Here is a 23598-nt window from a genome sequence, read left to right as displayed (position 1 = left end):
AAATGATACAGAATAAAATGAAATGTATATACTCTATGCAGCTTCAGTTTTGCCACAGCGTCCTGTGACTGTGTGACTGCAATGCAAAGTTTCTCAGTGACAGTCAGACATTTGTTACACTTTGTAACACCCTGTCCAGGTCACATATGTCATTGCTGTAGTCGTGTTAAGACTGAATTTGTTACACAAAATGTTTATCGTAGCAATGGTCACCATTAATGTAGGCACAAGGTAAATGAGAGGTGAAGAAACTGAGCAGTAAAATCTGTTGTTAATAATGAAATAATGCAGTGTAGAATCACAGGTCGTCAAGTTGCTGATTATTTCTATCCATCCCTATTTTTTTTATTCAAAATGCTACTCAAATCACTGATTTTGTGGCTAACGTAAGGGAATAAAATGGTTATGTTCCATTTTAACTCCACAATACCAGGACTCTGAAGCATGCAGCTAAATCGTATCATTCTAAACTTATGTGCTTTTCATATTATGTGTGAAAGTTGTTTTTTCAATATCATTGAAAAAAGAGGATAACACTTTTAATGTGTGTGAACAAGATTTTAAGTTTTTATTGAATATCAGGCAGAAATATACATGATAATCCTTTATTGCTCATGGCATTCCACGTCACCTTCAGTGTTTTAATTATCACTCCTAAACCAGCAATCACCACAAACAAATGGAGCACGTTTTCACATTGTTGTTTTTTGTTTGTTTAAAAAAAAACAAAAAAACTCTGGTTTTCCAGTGTAACTCAATCAAAAGCCAGACTAAATTATTCACTTTGTTTGCGTGAGTGCCCATGTGCATGTTTGTGTACTGAGGGAAAACGATCTCTTTCTCATGATCAGAAATCCAGATTTACCTTCATTGTTAATGCTGTTTAATGCAGCTTTAAAATCTTAACACATACTTAAATGTATACTTTCAGTTTCTTTCCACATTTCCCTCATCCTGATAGTTATAGTATATACTGTAAGCTTTGTAGTTATGGCTGAAAGAGTCGTGTTGAACGAACGGCTACATGATCATTCATGATCAACACAAACAAAACAGAAAACCCTGCAACTCTGTAAATTACATTTCCTGGAGGCATACGTGTCATTTTTTTTTTTATCACTAATATTATTAATGCTTATATCAACAAAGTAGTGAAAACACTCAAACCTAGGATTTATTGCCTTAATATTTCTTTTTTTTCTTCTTTTTTTTGCATGATAAAGAGGACGAAGGGACATGGGGTTTGTACATAGTCACACAACACACTTGTCCAGACAAATGGCATGCAAGACAAGAAGGAAACGTACAGAACAGGGGAATAGAAACATTTTTTTAACACTACACTACATGAATGTTATTACAATTTGATGTTTGGGCACTGTAGGAGTGTCAAGTGGATAGACAACAAGTTTTACAGTGAATGTGTAACAATGTGTGCAAAAGGCTTTACATAAATTTCAGACATGGTCGAACACAAAACAGTAGTTTTAGGAGCACACAACAGTAGTCTTTAAATTTCCTCATTAAAATATGGCTTATCAAGTTATCACATATTTTTGATATTTTAGAGACAGACACACAGTTAATGTAATTTCATATAATATTTTATGATTGTTTGCCCACATTTGGGGCTTTACGTGTTAATTAATTTATGTACAAATTGAGTGACTGTGGTGATACTATTTCACAGACAACTTTGCAGCTACGGCAGAGAAGAAAGAGAGAAAAAGGAGTCTAAAATTTCTCGGAATAGGAAGACGAAACTGTTGAGTATTGTGTCTTTAGCCCCACTGCTTGCTGTTAGCTTCCTAAGTGTAACATAGCTAACGTTAACATCAGTCAAGCTAACGTTCACCTGGCCAAATGGGTTAGCCAGCTTAGTCTAAAGGCTACTCTTAACACGGCTGCTTCACGGCTGATTTCCTCACCATAAAACTTTGATTTGTCTGAACACTAACAGCGCTTACTTCATTTTTTTGCTCTTACAGTACATGTGGATGGAAAACAAACCTGGATTAAAGCCAACCATGTCAATGTAGCCTATGAACTAAGCAAGATAATGTTAGCATTAGCTAGCTAGCTAGCCTACTTCTTCAGCATATCTTGCAGAGGGCCTGGCAGGTATTTCATCACTGTGTCCATGATACTTTCCTCCTCTTCCTCGTCACCGCAGCCGGCCGGCACAGCTTTCTTAGGCCGGGTCAAGCTGCCAGCAGCAGGCTCTTCTACGGCTGCCGCCTCAGCCTCGGCCTCCTCACGCTTTTTCAAGCCATACTGGTGGTCAAACAAAGAAATGAAATTATTGGAAACACAGAGGATTAATTGGAACCACAAGCATTAAATGGCTGTCAGAGTATCAACATTTAAGGGTCCAGTGTGTAAGAATAAGGCCTTTTTTTAGACTGCAGCCCAAATTGGATTTGTAAGCATATCAAATCAGAATCTGTTAACATAATTGCAAGTGATCACATCTGATCTGCATGTGTTCATATTGACATTGTCTAGTCCTCCACATGAATTTCTATAGTTACAGGCCACGCCGTAGAAAAACAAGTAGTCTAAACAAAATGGACGCCAGAAATCTGTTCCTGTTTCTGTCCCAAATGGTTGTGGCGCAAACTTCTGAGCGGATCTCATGTTTTTTTTTAGCTGTTCAGACTTCCAAAACATCATATAGATGGTGTTCAGAGTCACAGAAAGTACTTTTTCCATTCACAAACATGGAAAAGGAGTATATTCTAAATGGTAAATACATTACAATAAACCTTATTAAACTTCATGATTAAACAAATAATTATTTTTAGGCACTACACTGGGGTGATTATCTATTATCTTCGTGCTGAGCAGCTGCTCAACCTTTATCTTTCCCCATCTTTTGTTCTTGTCCATTAGCAAACAATAAAAAATACCAGCTTTGTAATATTTTTCCCCAAAAAATGCATTTTGAGAAAATAGGGAATCAATCCATCTTCCAAGTAGAACAGGCAGAATTCATCAAGTATTCAAGATCATTACATTTCCCCAGAATAACTAGATTGAACAGAATTATAGATGCCATTCTGTGGTTCTGAAGTGGAACGCTATGATATCATCGTTTCTCCCAGTTTTTGTTACGGTAGGAAACAACCGTGGCGGAGGCGACTGAAACCTTTCAGTAACTTGCACCTTGGGAGTCGTTCCCGGCTCTTCTTTGTTGTCATCTGGGAGAATTTAAGGAGAATAGTGGATGTGAGGAGCCAGAGGAGGGGTTTTTCATAATGTCGATCTACAGTATCCCTCCTGAGACTTGCCCGACCCACAGATTGCCTGTCTTTCACGCCGTCTCTATGGTGAAGTGGTTACACTGCTGCCATTACCCTCACTATTACCCCTCAGCCTGACAATTGTGAAAGGAAGAGCAAACCAAACACTGTCTGAATATGAACCAGTGGTTAATAACCCTAAGACGAATATGTTTGAATTGGAACAAAAATATACTGCTTCTTAAATGTGATGTTTTGGACAAAAGAAAAGCATATGAGGATGTTGCCATTTTGAGGTTTGGGAAACACTGATCCATTTTTTGCATGTTGTGGAACGACTGATCAATCAATGAAGAACCCATAAATTAACCTTTAATCAATTACGAGAATAACTTATTTGCAGCCCTATAATACACACATATATTAAACACTGCGTCCTAACTCAGTTGTACCAAAAAACTTACCAGAAAACTGTAGCTGACAGTTAAACAAACATTTTCTATGATGTTCCCACTTAATCATGTTGGTTTTTTTTTTACCTACTTTAAATAAAAATCTCTGTTTTGTACAGCTCTGCCCCAGTCCACTATCTTATTACCTTAAGAAAAGATAAAAATATCATAAAGGCAAACAAAAATAGAACAATTTCAAACACAGGTTAGTCAGAGATTAATTTTTGTTGTCATGCAGCAAAGATATGAAGACTTCGACACTGCACAAACATCAAAAGACACATCGGCATCCAAAATCATCAAGCATGGATGTGACAAAATGCCAAAAAAATTTGAGTAACATTAAAAAGAATTTGCAGGATTTTCATTGTAATGGTTGTGTATTGACTGTGTATTACAGCTGGTGAGTAGATGTGTTTGAAAGTCATCTGTCACCGTACCTTGTCCCTGATGCCTTGCCTAATATTTTCCCTCTCTGCCTCCATCTTGGCATATTTGGCCTTCCTCTCCTCCTCCTGCTGCCTCAGTGCCTCCTGTCGCTCCTCCTCTTTCTTCGCTGCATCAGGATCCTCCTCCTTCTCCTCTCCTCCCAGCATTTTGCCCACATCAGGAGGTCCACCTGAGGAAAGGAGTGAGCACAAGAGAGCGAATTGGAGACACAATTGACATTTCAAACACATGATAAATGGATTTTTTAGGGGACTTACAGGAGGCAGAAATTACAAACCTCGGATGAAAAACCTTTTAATGTTTATTATTTCATGACAATATGACCAAATGTCAAGTACAATAACTGTCCATTTTCTTTTGCAGAGGACTTTTATTTGAGTGTAACACCATTCATAACACCAGGGATTTATTGTTTCATGGTTGTTTCAGGATGACCTAGTATTGACACCAATGCTACTATTTGCACATGTTGTTGCTGAAGTACATGCAGTATATACCTTGATTTTTTTTATGTAATATGTCACTTTATTGATCATTGATTATATTAAATATGAACATTTTACTTTTAAAAGGTTAAATATAGATGCTGTTGCAGGACATCTTAATCGATTACATTTATTTAAAGGCGACATCGGATGCTTGTATCACACATACTGTATATGTTAGTTATGGAGGTCTACTTACATATATTAACTTGTTTTCATGGTTAAAAACCTACTAGTCGCTGCAAACGAGCCGATCAAAATATCTCCTCACTGACGCTCTTGTCAGCCGTGTCGTTTCAGACCAAAATCACACCCCCAGAACATGGACTGTGTTGTGATTGGCCAGCCAACGAGAGCTTTCCCACTGTCCTGTGATTGGCCAGGTACCTGGAAGTGAGGTAATAGATAGGCCAGCTCTCAGATACACAGCTCCCCCTCTGGCACGGTGGATGCTCTGCATCTCAGCAGCTAAAACGAGTAGTTCTTTTTCTTCTGTGGTTGAATGTACGCAACCGGATGTGCCCGGACTAGTGTTGCACCAGGAGGCGCTACAGTGGTGAGAGGAGTGGTGAGGATTTCTGATGACAACATCAAATTAAGGAAGTGCCGATCCGCTTCGCAGAGCCCAAGAAAACAATACAACACTATTTTCTCAGCAGTGGCTGAACTGTTGTTCTGAAACTTTAGGGTTCCATAAATGCAGGAAAGCAGGAAAAGAGCTGCTGGATGGCCTCCTTTGTTCACTGTTGTGTGTTGATGTCTGTGCTGTCTCGTCACGCCACATATCTCGCTGACGCAGCCATGGAGCACAGCTTACACCCTGCCTACCAAGTGTTAAATTGGCAGGCAGACCGAGGACTTTACGTTCCAAACTGTACCGTAAATTAGAGGCCAGCTGATTCCACTCATGGTTGAGCAGTAATTGTGTCAGGGAAGAGGACTTTTTAAAATGCTGGTGTCATGACGAGCAGGGACAGATCAAGGCTTGTGTGTGTGTGTTATAGGGATGGACGCAAATGCAGAGAGTCACTAATTGATGTGTGTGCAAAAATAACAAACTGTAATTCTGTTGTAAACAAGAGTGACAAAATAGGTACACTTGTCAACACGGAAGAAAAAAAAACCCCAATGAGTAGAAAATCCAGTGGTCTGCAGAAATTGGGCAGAGACCGGAGCAGATGAGTGGAGAGGGAGAGGAAGAAAGGAGCCTTCAGCAAAAAAAAGAAAAGAAAAACATTCAGGGAAAACAAGGCAAGCATGAGGAGAGGCAGAGAATCTGTCAGAAACGATTGTGTCCAATTAGCTGAGCTGTTGCACTTAGTGAGATTGGCCAGCAGTTTCTGTGAAACCAGAGAAAGGGACAGACTGTGACAAGTTAAAAACGATGGAGAGGAATGGAAGGGGGGGATGAGGGAGCAACAAAATGAAAGTGACAAATAAGAGGAAGGAGGAAAGGAAAGAGAAAATAGAGGAGAGAAAATAATGAAGAATGGAGGAGAAGGGTTGAGAAACAGACAAGGGGGCATGTGAGGAGCAAGAGCGAGCAAGCAACCGAGGAAGAAAGACAGAGCACTCCCTCGGTCTGCATCTGGCCCCCAGTATTGACTCATCAGCATAATAAAAGTGAAGTGCAGCAAAATGCAGCAGGGAGGAGGTAAAACATGGGAGAGATGGAGGAGAAGAAAGGATAGAGAGGATAGGGATGAGTGCAGGAGCAATAAAGAAGAGTACCAACGTAGAAGGAAATAAATACTTCAGAGGAGACTGCAGTCTTGAAAGAGAGTGTATACAGCTTCAAGTCCTTCATTTGGATGCTGTACATGACTATATATTACTGTCTTGTCATTTTTTTAAATTCTGACCCCAAATACAAAGATTGAACCTTTGTCAAACAAATTCAACCCACAATCAAGTCAATACATAACTAAATTATAACAAAATAACCTGCTGTGGTTGTATGAAGTTGACCCGTGTTGTCGTCAGTCTTTATGCTAAGATGCGCTAACAGTCTGCCGGCTACAGCCTCACACAGACTGTTGATCTTCACGTCTCAATATCATCACAACAAAATCAAATAAGGGTGTTGTCAAAATGTCCCTTTAAAAACCGCTCCCTGCAGAACAGACAGAGACGGATGACTACACAAACAAGTGATTGCCGAGGAGGACTGCAGTGCTCTGCTCACCGCCACACCCTTAACACTATACAGCAGCGGCAAAGACGGAAACGGAACGAAAGAAACGACAGAGAAATCGATCGGTCACATTAACGAGACACTTAGATCCGACTGAGGCAGAAGAAAGGAAACTCAGACAGCAACAGTAAACTGAGATAATGCTGTGTCAGCGTTTGATAAAAGCAGCAGAGAAACGGACACAAAAAACCAACATCTGTCAAGTCACGATGCTTTAACTCTGCTCCACAAAGAGGGAGAACGATATCTGACATGTTCAGTAAAAAAAAAGGGTAACTACTACCCGTAAGTATGTTTGTGTAAGTGTATAATTGCTTTAAAATAAAAACTTGTAGCTGCAGAACAGGACCGTTAATGAGTACTTCAGACAAGGGCCTTGCTTTGTTGAGGCCGCCATCTTGCGCTGTCATTTATCTACAGACAATCTAAGAGCCATCGTGTGCCTGGATGCGACTATAGTTCATTTATCAGCTTGGCAAAGGGATGGGGTGTGTGAACAAGTCCTCCATTTGTCACAAACTGCAGGAACTGTGTTTAATGGGCAATCTCGAGGAGATGCATGCCATTTGAATTTGAATTTCCCATAATTTCCCTAAGTCGAAAAAAACCAGAACAGAACATTGTACTGCAGTGGTGCCATATAGGTTCTATATAACCTCAAATAACAACAGAATAACCTGCTTGTATGTGTTTATCAGCGACAGTGCATTAAAACCAAGTGTCTTGATCCAAAGATTCGGTAGTAGTTTCATTATGGCCATGATTCTCAAACTATGGTGCGTGTACCACCAGTGGTACGCGAGCTTCCTCTGCTTGTACTTGCAGGAAAAGTACAAATTAAATAATAATAATCAGACTTTGCTATCACTATTTACCATATTTACTATATTTTAATGTTGATGGTAATGGTGTTATTTTCTCAAGACGTACTTGGTACTTAGATAAAAAAAGTTATAAAAAAGTATAAAAAAGTTACCAGTACCACATGCATGAGTAAGGAGATGTGAGAACCTATTACATGTGTAAAATATCTGGTGTGGCTTTACATTAAGGGTAACATTTATATTGAAACAGCATTATGGAGAGTGGATCATACCAGAGCTCAAGTGTTACTCAGGACCATTTAGGTGCTGTATCTACACCGCTCGACTACTGCATCTTAATTGTGTTGCTGGGAAATAACTTGGGGAAAAAATTGAATTCCTGTCATCCATTTATTTCAACCAACGCTGCAAAGTGAATTAAAATTCAGAAACTGTACTTGAAGCAGGAAAAATGTATGATATACTGAGCATTAATATCCTCAGTACACTGTCAGAATACAGCAGACGCAATTAACAGAGGCAGTGTAAGGAGATGATGTGACAGGATGTATACAGGATTCGGGATCAGCTCATGAGCTCACTACCAGAATTATCTCTATTTCTATGAATAATTGATGTAAATAAATATAAATGACTCACAACCAATCAAACCTGATTCCTTTACCATGGACCAGAATGCCATCTCGTAACTCTTTTAACTATGCTAAGCCAACACTGAACAAACTTGGTCTGGTTTCACAAAATCTTGGTGTAACATTGAGGTCATCATTGTTCCAGAGTAAAGAGGAGGATCCTGAGAGACAAAGCTTTGAGTTATATTGAGCTGTGATCCCCGCTCCGGCTTTGTGAGCATTTGTGAACGATACAGCAGTGTCCTTTTACACCAGAATAATTCCATTAAGCTCTCAGCCATCAAATAAGCGATGCTACTTGAATGTCTTCATATTTTTAGTCCTACACACTGTATTAGGTTTAGAAATGTCACTGATTTGCTACTAAAAGCTGTAATGTAGAATGGCATTAAACCTAAATGATATGAAAATATCACACACAACATCAGACCAGACAAAAATGGCAGCCATAGTTGTGTGGAATTTGACTAACATATTTAATGTATACAATTTAGTCCATTCAAGTCAATTTGTTTTGTCGTTGCAAGATATGACAGTCGAGATGACATAATAAACATGATAGAATGTAATAAAACTTAAAATAAAGTAAATGTTGGGTCAGAGCTTAAAACATATAAGGCTCACTGTATAGAGAAACTAGTACAGATCAGAATCCCAAATACAATAAAATAAAATAAAATAAAAAAAAGCTGAGGTTAAGACCAACAACTAAATTCATCTTATTCTTCTCTCAATATTTGGACATTGCCTTGGTCAAATGTGTCATCTCTCTAATCCTTTTCTGTCGAAATGTTCTTTGTTAAATCGAAACTCTTGAGGCAAAGCCAGAAGGAGGTGTAACCTCATAAGTGACTCCCCGAACAGCATCAGATAATCAGTATCTCTCCTTTCCCCACACAAGGATCTCAGGCAAATCCTTCTCTAAATTCTCAGTGTGGTGTGAAAGTGGATGAGTTTGAGACACTTGAGCTTATTTTACAGCAGAAAAACTATGACGGCCAGGCGTTGGTAGAAACGGAGGAGAAGGTCTACGCTTCGCTTTTCTTCCACCATTTCTTTATGCTCTAATTGGTGGCAGTTTTGTTTTGAGTCAGCGGAAATTCCCCTCTGGTGTAGCAGCGCTGCATAATGTTTTAAAAGCAGGGCTGGAGTGAGAAAGCTTCGCTAAGCATGGGCACTTGAGAAATATATAACTGTCCCCGTTGGATTGAAAAGATTTTCTAATAGAATTTTTTTTTTCAAGGTTTTGTTTTCTTACTTGATGAGTTCAATTCCCATGTTTCCCAACAAGAAACTCCTTTTACAGTTCACTTCCGCCGTACTATGTACAGTCAGTGCCTTGAGATACTATATGCTGTGATTTGGTGCTATACAAACAAAATGGATTTTAATTCTAGTTGCCCCATTGCCATTGGTAATTTGTATTATTATTATTATTATTATTATTATTAATAATAATAATAACAATAATAATAATAATAATAACAATAATAATAATAATAATAACAATAATGATGACATTATTATTATTATTACTATTCTTATTGTTATTATTATTATTATTACTACTATTCTTATTCTTATTATTCTTCTTCTTATTATTATTATTATTACCATCATTATTCCTGGCCAGTGTTTGTTTGCCTCATCTTAAAATAAAGAACAAAATATTTCAATCAAAGTTCAGTCCTGAGTAGAAAGCATCACAGCGGCAGCCATCTTGCACAAAGTGAATAAGAGAGCTGCAGTGCACTGATGGTACACTAGAGGGCAGTTCCTGTGTGTGTCTCCAGGTAATAAGTGGCTCATAATGATGATGTGGAAGTCTCAGTACAATCATTGTCATTTACAAATGGGTCAAGTTTAACGACACCAGATAATTCAAATTTGTCTGCTGTAGAAATAAAAACAAAAAAGAAGAAGAGAGAAATGTATGGATCATGGATGTGGTGGAAAGTCTGGTGTTAGATTTTCCTCAGCTCATATATTCCCCTTTTGACCAAAGTTGTGGTGCAACGACATCAAGTATGTCAGTCTACGACATCAAGTATGTCAGTCTACGACATCAAGTATGTCAGTCTACGTATGTCATCAGTATCAGTATGTCTACGACATCAAGTATGTCAGTCTACGATCATCAAGTATGTCAGTCTACGACATCAAGTATGTCAGTCTCAACATCAAGTATGTCAGTCTACGACATCAAGTATGTCAATCTACGACATCAAGTATGTCAGTCTACGACATCAAGTATGTCAGTCTACGACATCAAGTATGTCAATCTACGACATCAAGTATGTCAGTCTACGACAGCAAGTATGTCAGGAGGTAGATCACGACCGGCCTTGATCAGGCTGGGCCTGCTCTTCCACTCATATTTATATACTTATATTCAAGGTCTTCTACCTCATTGGAGAAAACTGTGCACTATGTTAATGTAACAAAGCAGCTGTTACCTGGCTGTTACTCAGCAGAGTGATTTTCTGAGCACTGGGTACTTTAGGTGGTTAAATAAAACATTTATTAAATATGGGTTAATTGTAATAAGCAGATGAGTGCATGAGTGTGTGCACCGTATGTACGTAACATTGTGTGTGCAGTGAATGTTCATGAAGGACCACAATATAATACAAACTCGACATTGTTCAAACGCTATGCTTTTTGTGTGTTTCGTTCCCCAGGCTTTTTAGTATCAATATTTACTTTAGTTGATTTGTCGGTTCTGTTTGCTACCCGGGACGAGCAGTTATTAAAAAAACAATGCAAGGCATTGAGGTCGCGGTAAAGGTCGTCTCGAGCTCATCTCTTTTCCCGTCTTATCTTTAGTGAGCTGCAGTGACAACCTTCTCATAATTGCCTTTCACAAGCACATCATTTTTGCTTTGTTCTACAAAATGGAAAAGAAAGTCGTTGTTGAGTTTGTGTTGGTGACTTCTACTGTCAGTGTAGCCTCTGAAAGGATAAAATATTAAACAAGTTTTGTTTTTACTTAGGCTGTGTAATAAATCTTTAGTCAAAGCGAGGCCGTTCACTGTCAGAAGCTATTTTAAGAAACGTCAACACAGTCTTTTATCCAGCGAGCACATACATTTTACCACTCCGAGTGTCAGCTGGGAGAAATATTCTCTTCATGGCTGTATCTTTATTTACTGTAGCTGTCCAAACTAAGAACTGCCCTGTCTTTACTCCAGTCAAGTCCTTCTTATATGAACTTACACAAAACATCAATAAATGATTGTGAAATTCAAATGAATGATTTATTTTGGTGAAAATGTACAAGATGTAACAGAGTGATCGCTCATTTTGACCACTCAGAAAAATTCAAATGAACCACTGTCTTAGACGCTACGATGGTGACTTTTCTCATCGTCTATTCACTGCAGCACGAGGCCTTCGTGGTTTGATGGAGTGTCATATACCATACTCTGCCTCATTTGACAGCCTGCCACTCTGTCACTTACTTCAACATTTGGGAGTTCAGATGTGCTGAGTCAGCAGTGAATAACTCACTTCACTCAGAATCCAATCCACAACGAAACCATCGAGATTCGTGAATGTAAAATCTGGTGCAAAAGCAGCACAGAGGCTTGTTACAGAAGCTTATTAGCCTAATAATCCCCCCTGCACAAGCCTAACATGGATTTTTGTAGACTCACATGGAGCTACTCTGTTCAAAACCACCAAGGAAGCAGCGGCAGGAAACATTAGTCAGTAAATATGTGATGCAGTCCAGAAAAAAAGTGTTATACCACATGTGTTGTCTCTAAGACATTACATTTGGTTTTTACTCATTTGGATTTTCAAAGGAAAAGTCGATGTGAGGCTGTGACTCTGAGGCCGAACCATCACAGTTAAACATCACTTTGCTTTCCACAGTGTCGCTGTAACCGGAGAGGCCTTGGTTGATTAGTTAGAGCACTGGCAGCATCGTATCCAGACGCTCTGACGTGAGAGACGTATGCGCAGCCAAACAGGAGCAAAGCAGTGACTGGACGGTGAAAATAACAACAGGCCATACCGTAGCTTCATTTATCGTATTTATAATCGTTCGAGAAATTATTTATCGACACAGGTTGGATCATTTATTTTATTTCACTTGTTTGAACAGGTTAAACCTAAAGCTCTGCATCATGTTTGTCACATCCTTACTACTATGTTTTTGTGTGTAAACGGCAATTTCATCTACTCATCTGTTGTTATTTGATTACTAACTAAAAAAGAAGGAGGAGGATTTCTGTATGTAAGAACTAACCAGGAAGTGAATGCAGGTAACTGTGTCATGGTTTCCAAAGATCTCCATTTCTGCCCGGTCGAGACTAAAAACGCAGCCGTGCGACGTTAACGTAAAAGCAGGAACATTGATGGCAGAGTCCATGTGTTTTTAAAGTAACGTGGATGTAGCCTCGGTGACGTTGCTGACCTCTAGTGTGTGTAACAGTGACTGTTTACCGTCTTAATGTCATTAGCATATGCGACTTTGCTATGATTTGTAACTGGGTGTCCGATGCACAAAAATGGAAATTTGCAGAAATAACAAAGAGGAAAATGTTCATTATTTTTCAGTGTGCATAGCCAGCTATTTGCTCCGGACAGCAAACTAGTCAGAGCACTGGATGGTGGGTTTTACACTGAATCTGCTGGAATAATGACCAGATGTACGGTCAGATGGCTCTCAGTGTCCTGTTAATGGACACTGGTATGGGGTTCATGTTTGAGTATCAGTTTGGAAATCACTGACTGATCACTGATAGCAGAGCAGACTGAAGGCTGCGGGGCTTAAAATTAATCATGTGAGACGCAAGTTCCTGTGTGGCCGGTCGGTGATATCGATTAAACCATGACCCATTCTTTTAGCAGGCCATTTCTTGTAATGTTCTTATTAATGAAAATGTCTGTTTATAAGCTGCAATGATGATGCAATTTCAAAGGACCCGTCCTTCATTTTATAACTGAGAAGCGACTGCGTGGAGCAAAATGGTGGACTAAATAACCAACGTCACCTTTCCTGGAATTGTCTTTGATAATTAGGTGCAGGATATGCATACTAACGCCAGCCAAAAGCCAGAAACAGAGAAAGAAGAAGAAGAAGGACGACATGGGAATATTGATCCTGTCAGTGTTCAGATCACTAAATCACAGGAGCATTCAATAATGCAGCGTAATTGATTAAGGAATATTTCACTAACATTGATGTATTGAGTGGCAGGCTGTGTCAGCCAGATGGACACCGTAGTTTAACTGATTAATTACTTGGCCGATTGGTTTATGTCATTATCTGATTCTCTCTCTCTCTCTCCCCCCCACAGGTAGTGACACTGTCAGCACTTCTGCAGACAATTCTGGGGAAGGAGGTCACTATGTCCCAGAAGCAGAGGACTCCGATAAGAACGGCAGCTCTATCATCCCTCACAGATCCATTATTATCAACTCAACTCATTTATTTATACATTGCCAAATCACAACATACATTATCTTAAGGTACGTTGCATGGTATGGTAGAATCTCTACCATAAAAAAAACAGTTCACATTAGACACGCACAGTATATCTCGACACCATTTAACTTTTTCGTTTCTTACTCTCTCACCTTCTCATGCACAAAAATCTATACTCTGATCAAATCTATGCAGCCCCTGTAATTCATCTTGCCTGCAGACGCAGCACACGTACACCCGTTCGCACTGAGGACACTCATGGATACTGTATAATGCATTCTCTAGCACCTTCACCATCACATTTAAATGCCTGACCCAAACCCTAAAAAGGCCATTAATGTTGTGAGAACCAACCACAATGTCCACACAAAGATAGGTTTGCCCTCACAAACACACACGTACACATTGACTTCCTTTCATTTGGACAGCTTAAACAAAGCATCATCCTCAACCTTACCCATAACCATAATTCAAATCTTAGAACTCATTTTAACCAGTTCCTCAGAAAAGAGGTTCTGCCTCATTAGGACCTTATGTTTGCCTCCATGAGGACTACTGGTCCTGACAAGGTCAGCGTTAATGCCAAAAAAGGTCCTAAAGAGGTAAAAAAAAATAATAATTGTATGAAATATCCCCAGCAGGCTGGGTACAGACATACACATGCAAACACTCGCTCTGGTAAATGTATTCATAAAGTCTGCAGGCAGAGTGTTGAAAGACTTCTGCAGAGTAAAGCCGGCCTCCAATGCAATGCAGTTGATTTAAGAATTCACAGAACTCGCGCGCACACACGTGCACGCACACACACAGCAACTATGCAGAGTGAGGCAGCGGTTGCATCCTCTGCATCCCAATGAGGAGCCCGTGCTCTGCTTTGACTCCACGCCCCAACCGTAACCAGCTACCACCTCTGAAACCCGGACAGGAATCAGCTCATCGGCCGGTGCCACTTTCCCCTCATTTCCACATGAAGCTTTAGCGCACACCGAGCAACGAGGCTGAATTACAGAGCTATAATGAGAACTAATGAGTGGGCCAATAATCGCTGAGATCATATTCTTAAGGATAATACCCAAAGGCTTTAAAGGACAAAAGTCGCGTGAAAAAAACGTAGTCATTATTCCTGGCAAAATAGTTATTCTCCATCGCTCATGTCTCAAATAACAGAAGCAGGAGTACATGCACGGGAGGAGAGAACATGCAAACTCATCTAAAAGATGCATCCACATCAAAGTTTGAAAAAAAAAGGGCTGACATGAGAAGGTTTTCACTTGACAGGTGCAGAATTATGCATATCACTTCACCTAACTGCACTGCTGCTGCTGCCGCTGCTGCCAGTGTCCAATTTCATCTGCATCAGTGCAAACATCTGATGAGAATCATTTCAATAGGAACAGGAATGTGGAGCAAAAAAACACCCCAACAATGAGCAGGTTGCGATAATGCCTATCGTGGTGTTGTCAAAGACAAGGATGTCAGGATTTTTAATAAGTTATGATGTGACCTAAGGGATGTTTTAATAGACGGCTGCAGAGATGAGGAGAGAAGGAATGTGGTGGTTGATGTCTGAAGTCAGATGTGAAGGTCAGGGTGGATTATTTCTCCTCCGAGTCCCCATGACTGGGATAGCATTACAACAGCACTGCTGCCACTGATGGGCGAGCAGCTCTTTAAATCCTTTACACTGCAGTGCCGTTAAATCAACCCCCCGTCCGGCAGACTACTCACCTCCCATCGCAGCTTTCATTACAAAATTCATGATGAAGCAGTTCTGTGTTCTCTTCCTCCGGTGGTCACGTTGTCAAGGACAGAGCTGCAGCCAGGGGACAGAGACACACAAGCTGTAACGGGTGTGAGCACCACTGTTTAAATCATTCATGTACAAGAGTTTGATGGGACGGGGGAAGGAGGAGGACCCCCGTTTGACAAAAGAAAGACCCACCAACGACCAAAAGATAACCACAATATCCTCATATACATTTAGAATATTTCATTATACTTCCTTTGTAGTGTGACATTAATTACCAACTCGAAGGGATGAAAAATTGAGTTAAAATAGCTTCACGCCCTCCAGTACCACACCACGTCCCGAGTTATGCTGGGGCACCTGCGCCCCCGATTTACAACCACACTCCATCTTGTGTGTGTTTATGCTGACGCTGCCTGACCACCTGTGATGTATCATTGTGGAAATGACCCCAAGAATACAAGTACATTCAAGGAAAATGGGGGGCAAACAAAGGGAGCGTCACATACGAGCAGGTGGAGACGAGGATTGTGTCAGTACACAATCTGCAAGAGCTACTTGACAAGACAAAGGTGGTTATTTTTTGTTTGTTTTTTTCTCGTTTTCTTTTTTCACGTGTGTTTTGTATGAGTTAAGATTTGACGTAATCCCCATAATCATTCTGTTGTGTTTCACTTGGGTCTTACTGTGATTCTGTGGCTGCTTCACGGCAAATTGATGTCACTTTGTGCACATGTAAAAGTGCATGTCTGGGGTGAGTTTTCAGACCATACAGGGCAATCATACATCATAATATTATCTCTATCATATGATGTGTGGAGTTGGGTGCAAAGCCAAAACCAAGTTTGTAGTGCCTTAATGCACAAGTAGGCTTCTTTTAAGCCCACGGTTAGTTTTGCTGCATTTCCACAACATCTGAAGAGAAGAGGTATGCAGGGGAATAGAATCTCTTAAAAACTTACAGAGTGATTACAGATTCGTCTGTGTATGTGTGTGTTTTATTATTATTATTATTATTATTGTGAAGATGATGATTGTTATTTATTTCATTCACCCAAAGTCGAATCTGCACCGTCTTTAAATCGTTTCCTGCTCCCCTTCCTCCTCATCATCATCATCTGCAGCAGCAGCATCACTTTCTCCTCACGTGAACCCTTCCACTATTAACTCACTGCACCTGCTGCGGTGCAGTGAATTTCGTCGCTATTACAGTGATGGAGCGTTCCAGTATCTACACTATTACACTTATTTCTGCTGTACCCTCCATGCACGTACCCTGCGTCCAGAAGTATGTCCTCTGCATGCACACGCGGTAATGTAGCCTATGAGGGGAAGGAAGCATCAGCATCTTGCACCAAGTGCACGAGCCCCCATCACCATCTCCATCCCGTCCCGTTACAGTAAAGCTGCTCACCAGCATCAGTGTCTCACAGATTGTACGAACATGGTTTACCTTGTTCGGATCCTTCTCCTCCAAGTCTTTTTTATCCAAGCCTCGTTGCAGCAGCAGTGTAACAACCACCTTTATTTCTCCGCCTCGTCGGGCAGATAGGAAACACAAGTTGTGCGTGTGTAAAAAAAAGGTGGGGGAACACTCTGTCTCTCTCTCTCTCTGCTTCTCTGGCTCTCAGTTTGTAGACATGCCGGGCTGCAGCGGCGGAGGAAGAGACTGTATTTCTGCAGGAGGAGACGAGAGCGAGCAGAGGGAGAGAGGGGGAGGGAGGGAGTGCATGACTGTTATATCACCCTAAAGTGAGGCTTTCTCCTTAGTTTCCACAGATATTCAACAGAAAACGAATTAGATATATATATATGTATACATATATATTTTAAAAAGTGCCTTAAAAGTTATGATTGTAGCAAAAGACCAAGTGCAAGAAAAAATGCTATTAAAATGCTAAATGAGTATATAATTTTTTTTTATTTAAAGTATTTTAATAAACACACACACACACACGCACATAATAATAAAAGGTTAAATAATAGATACAGTGCAGAAAGAGACAGTAAATACTTAAACTCCATCATTTAACCTGCAGAATCTTCAATAAAGGAGCAGATGATAATGGGACACTGTGATCGGTGCATCGTTCCAACATGGACCAACATTTGAAGGTCGATGTCAAAGGAAGATGACCTCCCCAAAAATATGTGACATTATGTTTTTTTTCCCTTTATGTGTACGTTTAAAGCATCATAGTATAGACTTTTTAACACTAGGGGGCAGCACATCAAGCTGCAGTCGCAGTGTCAGCAAAAAAAAAACAAGTTCCCGTTTACAAATCCAGCAGATGCAGATAAACGTCTGTATTCATGTGGGGTCATTATCTTTATCCATAGTCATTTTTGCTTTTCGCTTTCGTTTGTGCCAACGTCTGATCAATTATCGTCGTACTCTGTGGCCGCGTAACGGCCCTCTATCTTCAGCACCTTAAAGCCTGTTGTTTAGTGCTGAGCAGGTGGTTTATTTTGGCTTTTTGCTGACGGCGGCTTGCTGTGTTTAAATAAAAACAAGCTGATGAGAGCAGGGAGAGTGAAGTGACACAATGGTGTGCTGTAAAAACAAAACAATGAGCTGAAAAATGCTAAATACTATACAGGGGGAATTTCAAAATCTGTGTGTATGTGTGTGTGTAGGATCTATACTACAGTTTAATGTCAGCTCTCTCTAGATGTGATAATTAAGATGTATTTTCTTGGCAAGATGGAAAGGACTGATGCTGCTAATGAACTACTCACCTGTTGTATTTCCAGTCAGTGAATTGCCAGGAAGGTGATAGTGTTGCAACAAATGACAACAGGCATAATGACCAGAACCTGCAGAGTGTACACCATGCATCATCATAAACACAAATAGCAATTGAGTAACATAGTGTCACGATCCTAACCTGGACCTTAGTTTTAGTGTTTTGATTTATTTGGACTTCATTTGGACTTTCATTTTCCAGGTTTGGTTTGAGTTTTATTTTTGTCTTGTAGTTATTGGTGTGACTTTCCTCTTTTGTTTTGACACATCCTGTTTGTATTGCATAGTCACCTCTTGTCTTGTGCTTTCCCGCCTTTTAGATGACTTGCCCCACCCTAATTACTTTCACCTGTGTCTCGTTGTCTCTCCCGAGTGTGTATATATATACTCGCCCCTGTCCCTTTGTTCTCTGTTGGATTGTCTGTTTTGCTCCATATTTTGCTGTTATTTTGCCTGCACTTGGATCCTACGTCACAATCTTGAAACGTGGTAAGTCACTTTATCAGTCAGTATGTTCACATGCACAGTTTATTTGAACTAAGGCCATAGTTCGACTTGAATCATAGTCTCAAGTCGAACTATGATTTGCTTTATCCAGATGTTAGTCTGACTAAGACTAGCTCGATTTTAGTCTGACTAACATACCAAATTATTGTCTTAAGCTATCTTAAAAGACAACTGACCACTAGGGGGCCAAAACATTTCCAAAATCAAGCATACAGCAACTAACACCTAATGTGCCATTAACTTTAGATGCTATGGATCACAAACAAATACTATTCCCATTGGCAACATGACCAATGTCAAATCAATGGTCAAATGTCAAATCAACAATGCGACATTCATCACTTTAACCTGCTCTTGTTTCTGATGCGAACCTCAAACACTAGCACTAAAATAATGCTTTTCTGCCCTTTCAAAAGCTTTTACAGTCCTTGTTGCACATGGTGAGGCAGTCAGGCCGAGAGAGTAAGAGCACGCAGAGGGCTGAGGGGAGCTCAAACTGCTCCCATCTCCCATCAATTAATCAAGACATAGGAGGCTATGTGGCTGTGTCCGGTCAACATACTCTGGCACAAGCATCCATCACCTTGTTGGGAGCATAGAAAGGCTTTGAAAGAACTGCAGGACACTCTTGTGCACACACCCCTGCACAGCCTTCGGGTGTTTATGTCCTCTAACTGTCTCCTGTCACTTCTGTCATATAATATAGTTTCATTTTATATAAGATTATGATTAATAGTCTCTTGGTTTTACATGACAACAGGTTTAGTCATTCATTTGGCAGACATTTTTATCTAAAGCAGCTTTAGAGTGATCATCCTACTAAGGTTACAATGTAAAAGGGAACATTCAATGTTAATAGAAAACATTCAATAAAAACTACAATTTTTAGCACTGTGGCTTAACAAAAGACCATCAGCAAAGTGCAGGAGTAGACAGTGTTGAAAAGAAGTAATAAGTTATTTAGTTATAGGGATGGGAATCAATATTGGTCAGTATCGGTTTTGGTCCAATACTGGTTAAAATCAGTGGATCGGACATCGGACAGATAAAGATGTAAAATCTCATACAGTCCAAAAATCTATATTGCATATATGTTGCATGCTTCACTATGCACAGACTGTAAAAATGTAAATAAAAATCAGCAAAAGCATTTTAGCTGAGTCATGTTTGGGCTGTTTATTTGAAGATTTGTTTCACAGCTGGAGAATGATGTCTTTGAAATGACTCAGCACAAATGTGTTGTTAACAGTTTCATAGTTCATAAATGGTCTGAAAAGACTGTATCAGACTAATATCAGTAGATACTGAAGTTTGTGATATTGGTATTGGACACAATAAAAGTGGTATTCGTCCCATCCTTCTTGTAAGAGATGTGGCCTCAAGATAGAGATATAGATGGAGAGAGAGAGAGAGACTCTGCTGTTTTAATAGTCTGAGGGGCTCTTTCCACCATCGGGGATTCATGGTGTGTGCAGGAAGGGCAGTGCGAGGAAGGACACTGTCTCCTCCAATGAATCCCATTTTTTAAGGTTAAGGACATTTATGCTCTTGACCCATATCCATTGTATTCATTCTTTTCATTAATTAATTTCTTTTGTTTACTCTGACAACGTGAATGCTGCATTCTGTGGCTATATTTAATTTCTTAATTTCCCGCAGCATGTGGCTACCAAGTAATGATTCCCCATGAATAGATGCCAAAATAGGGGAAGAAATGTTACAAATTTTTTCCCTGAGCTACTGGAAAGAACACACTTTGAATGTGTGGCATCCTATGAAATACACAAACACTGACTGCCCTTTGATAACAGTATTTGCATTTTACTCCAAAATAAATGGCTGAGCTCCACAGGGACAGCATGCCATTCAAAAAAAGGGCAAATTAGCATAGTGTTTGCTGTCACATGAAAACACTGTAGTGCTGGTTTTCATGCTCTTGTCAAGCTTCTTTCAGTCAGTACAACATTTACAATGCATTGCTATTACTGGAAAATCTTTGTTTCATATGAGGGTTCACACATTCGATTATGGAGCTACTTTGAGACAGGATCTGGCACACGACCAAAAATGTGGTTCAATTATAAAACTGCCTCTTCAAATTCCAACATTGAAACATGATTTAATTTTTTTAATGCTAATGTTGAAACCCCTATATAAAATAACATTTACAAAATACTGTTTAAAATGAATCTATTGATTTACCTGGCTTTACACACTGGGGCCCAGTTATGTTGGAATAGGAAATGAACTTCCTCAAACTATTGCCACAAAGTTGGAAGCATAGCAAAATGCCTTGGTATGCTAAAGTGTTAAGATTGTCCTTTATTGGAGATAAGGGGCCTAGCCCAAAGCCTGATTGAAACTCAGGAATTTAATATTTAAAGGTGGGTTGGGAGATTATTTTCTGGAGAATTTCTTTTACTATATTGCTTAAAATCCTCCCCACACCCCGATTGTAACCAATTAAAAAAATGGAATCACCTGTGGAGCGGACAGGCCAGTAAAAATACCATCCAATCATAATGAACGGTCCAAATTAATTAAATCGATAAAGAAATGTTGCCAACAACAGGTGTTGGTTGCCAAGAAAGATGTTTTTTGGCAAAGCTCCTACCATGAAAAAGGCTGATGCAGAGCAATCCAAGACCAGAGTAAACATCGGTGCTGTAAGCCCAGAAGGGCTGCAAAGTGATGCCACGGTGACACTGTACAGTACAGTACATACACATATATATGTATGTATGTATGTGTATATATGTGTATACATGTATGGGGGTATATATGTATGTATATATGTGTATATATGTACATGTAAACGGTGTCTAAATATATATGTATGTGTATATATATATATATATATACAGTATGTATGTATATATGTGCATATATATGTGTGTATGTATATATATATATATATATATATATATATATATATATATATATATATATATATATATATATATATATATATATGTATATATGTATGTGTGTATGTATGTACTGCACCACCATCTTTAGCCAAATTGTGTGTGTTGTGCTGTTGCAGTATATTGTATTGTAGGACTAGTGGCGTCTTTGTTCAGCGGAAACTGAAACTCCCCTGTGAACCATTGCATTGTGAGCATGACAAAATGGGATGTCCCAGTCAGTGACGACCTTCTGTGACTTCACAGTGCGTGTCTCAAATAACTGAGGCACAGTGCTTGTATTTTAATGTGCAGCTTACAATATTGATCATTTCACAGCGTAGCCCTTCATCTTTGTTCTCAGGCGTTTAAGCTTGACATTGTCGGAATTTCCTGTACTTACTCGTGGGCCATATTCCTCCATCTGAAGGGCACTGTGGCCTCTGTCAGGCTCCTCTGTGAAGTCAGAGGGGAGGAGTCATTAGCTCTGGGTATTAGTCTGCTGTCAGTCATGCCTGCTGTGCTCTGAGGTCCCCAGGGACACTGGAAGTGCTAAAGGAGGAGGCGAAAAGAGGGAGGGAGGGAAAGGAGTCAGAGGGAATGCGTGTGTGTGTGTGTGTGTGTGTGTGTGTCCGTCCATCAAACCGAAGACCTCTGAAGTCCCAGACAGAAGGAGGTGTGTACTGCTGCAATGCGTAAAGGCATCGCAGCTTCGTGCAGTGTGCAGACTGACTGACTTGAAAGGCTGAATGACTTGTTGACCGACTGTATCAGGTACATATACCATTTACATGTAACATATACCATTTATGTGTTTCCTAACAACACAGTTTGTGCACTGTAGGTCAAGTGGAGGGTTAAACTATAGGAGTTACTCATGCAAAACAGAATTCAAATTAATTGGATAAAATTAATGTTAGATCAATTAATAAAACAACAATAGTGATGTTGGTGGGTAAGCCATGCTGAAGCCAGTTGCTGGTGTTCGATTACTTACAGTATATGGGCCAGGGATGAAGCCTCTGTTTGTGAACTATTGGTGCAACAATCAGAAGTCCAACAGAAAGTCTTTTATAATTTAACAGCTGAGAGCAAACTCCCCCAAGTTTTAAGACTTTATTAATCCCAAACTGTGAAATTAGAGTGCAGCAGCAGCAAGACACAATATTCATAGAATAACAATAGAACAGAATAACAATATAAAAATATAGACATGAAATGAATGAAATTGTATGTACATGACCTAGGGGTGAGGAGTGTAATGAATAATTAATACGTAGGAAACTGAATTGTAAAGGGCATAGATTAAACCGTAGGGTGTACGGCATTTATGAAGTTTCGCAGAATCTCATCTGTAAGACTCACAGGTATCTCTGTCCTGTGTGTTGGGGATGAGCAGATATGATTCTCAATATTAGTATCTGTATCTGTCCAACACAGGTCACTGGATCAGATATTGGAAAAAGAGAAATTGTAGAATCCAATATGATCTAAAACCCCTAAATTTCACAAAAAAATGCTTCACTAAAAATGTACAAATGCGGTTGGTTTATTTCCTCTCATTACAGCATTGGAGCATTATGTTTTTTAAATGGACTGTCATGGCTATAGGTGGTAAATGGGTCAGCACAGGTGTGTGGTTATCAGCTTGGTTGTTTAAAAGATGTAAAAACGACTGAATCCGAATTATATTGTGTATATATATATTGATACTAACCGTTATATAAGTATCAGAAAAGAGTAAACTGGTATCCCTGGTATGTTGTTTTTTGGTTTCGTCATTTCTTCTTGTGTCGTTGCTTTTAACCAGAATGTTGCAATCCTGGAGGATATGTTTGTGGACTACTGCATGACATCATGAAGAAATTTAGTTTTTTTTGTCAGCTCATGTAGCCTTTACACTGAAATGAATCATGTTTAACTGTTCTTGTGTACTAATGTTTTTAGCATTTATATTGACAGTGTGTTGCGACCAAAAG

General features: G+C 39.6%; 1 protein-coding gene across 1 annotated transcript; it reads right to left on the bottom strand.

Moving 5' to 3' along the window:
* Positions 1 to 537: 537 nt before the first annotated feature.
* cplx2l (complexin 2, like) lies at positions 538 to 17144 on the bottom strand. Its single transcript, XM_044027365.1, has 4 exons — positions 16914 to 17144; positions 15442 to 15526; positions 4135 to 4313; positions 538 to 2274 (listed from the first exon to the last, which is right to left on the bottom strand). The coding sequence occupies exons 2-4, from the start codon at positions 15470 to 15472 to the stop codon at positions 2086 to 2088; spliced, it is 399 nt and encodes a 132-aa protein (XP_043883300.1). The 5' UTR covers positions 15473 to 15526; positions 16914 to 17144; the 3' UTR covers positions 538 to 2085.
* Positions 17145 to 23598: the final 6454 nt, after the last annotated feature.

This window comes from Solea senegalensis, linkage group LG6, assembly GCF_019176455.1.
Source record: "Solea senegalensis isolate Sse05_10M linkage group LG6, IFAPA_SoseM_1, whole genome shotgun sequence".
Lineage (NCBI taxonomy): Eukaryota > Metazoa > Chordata > Actinopteri > Pleuronectiformes > Soleidae > Solea > Solea senegalensis.
Note: the sequence above shows the minus strand (reverse complement) of the source record. Positions and strands in the feature narration are given on the sequence as shown.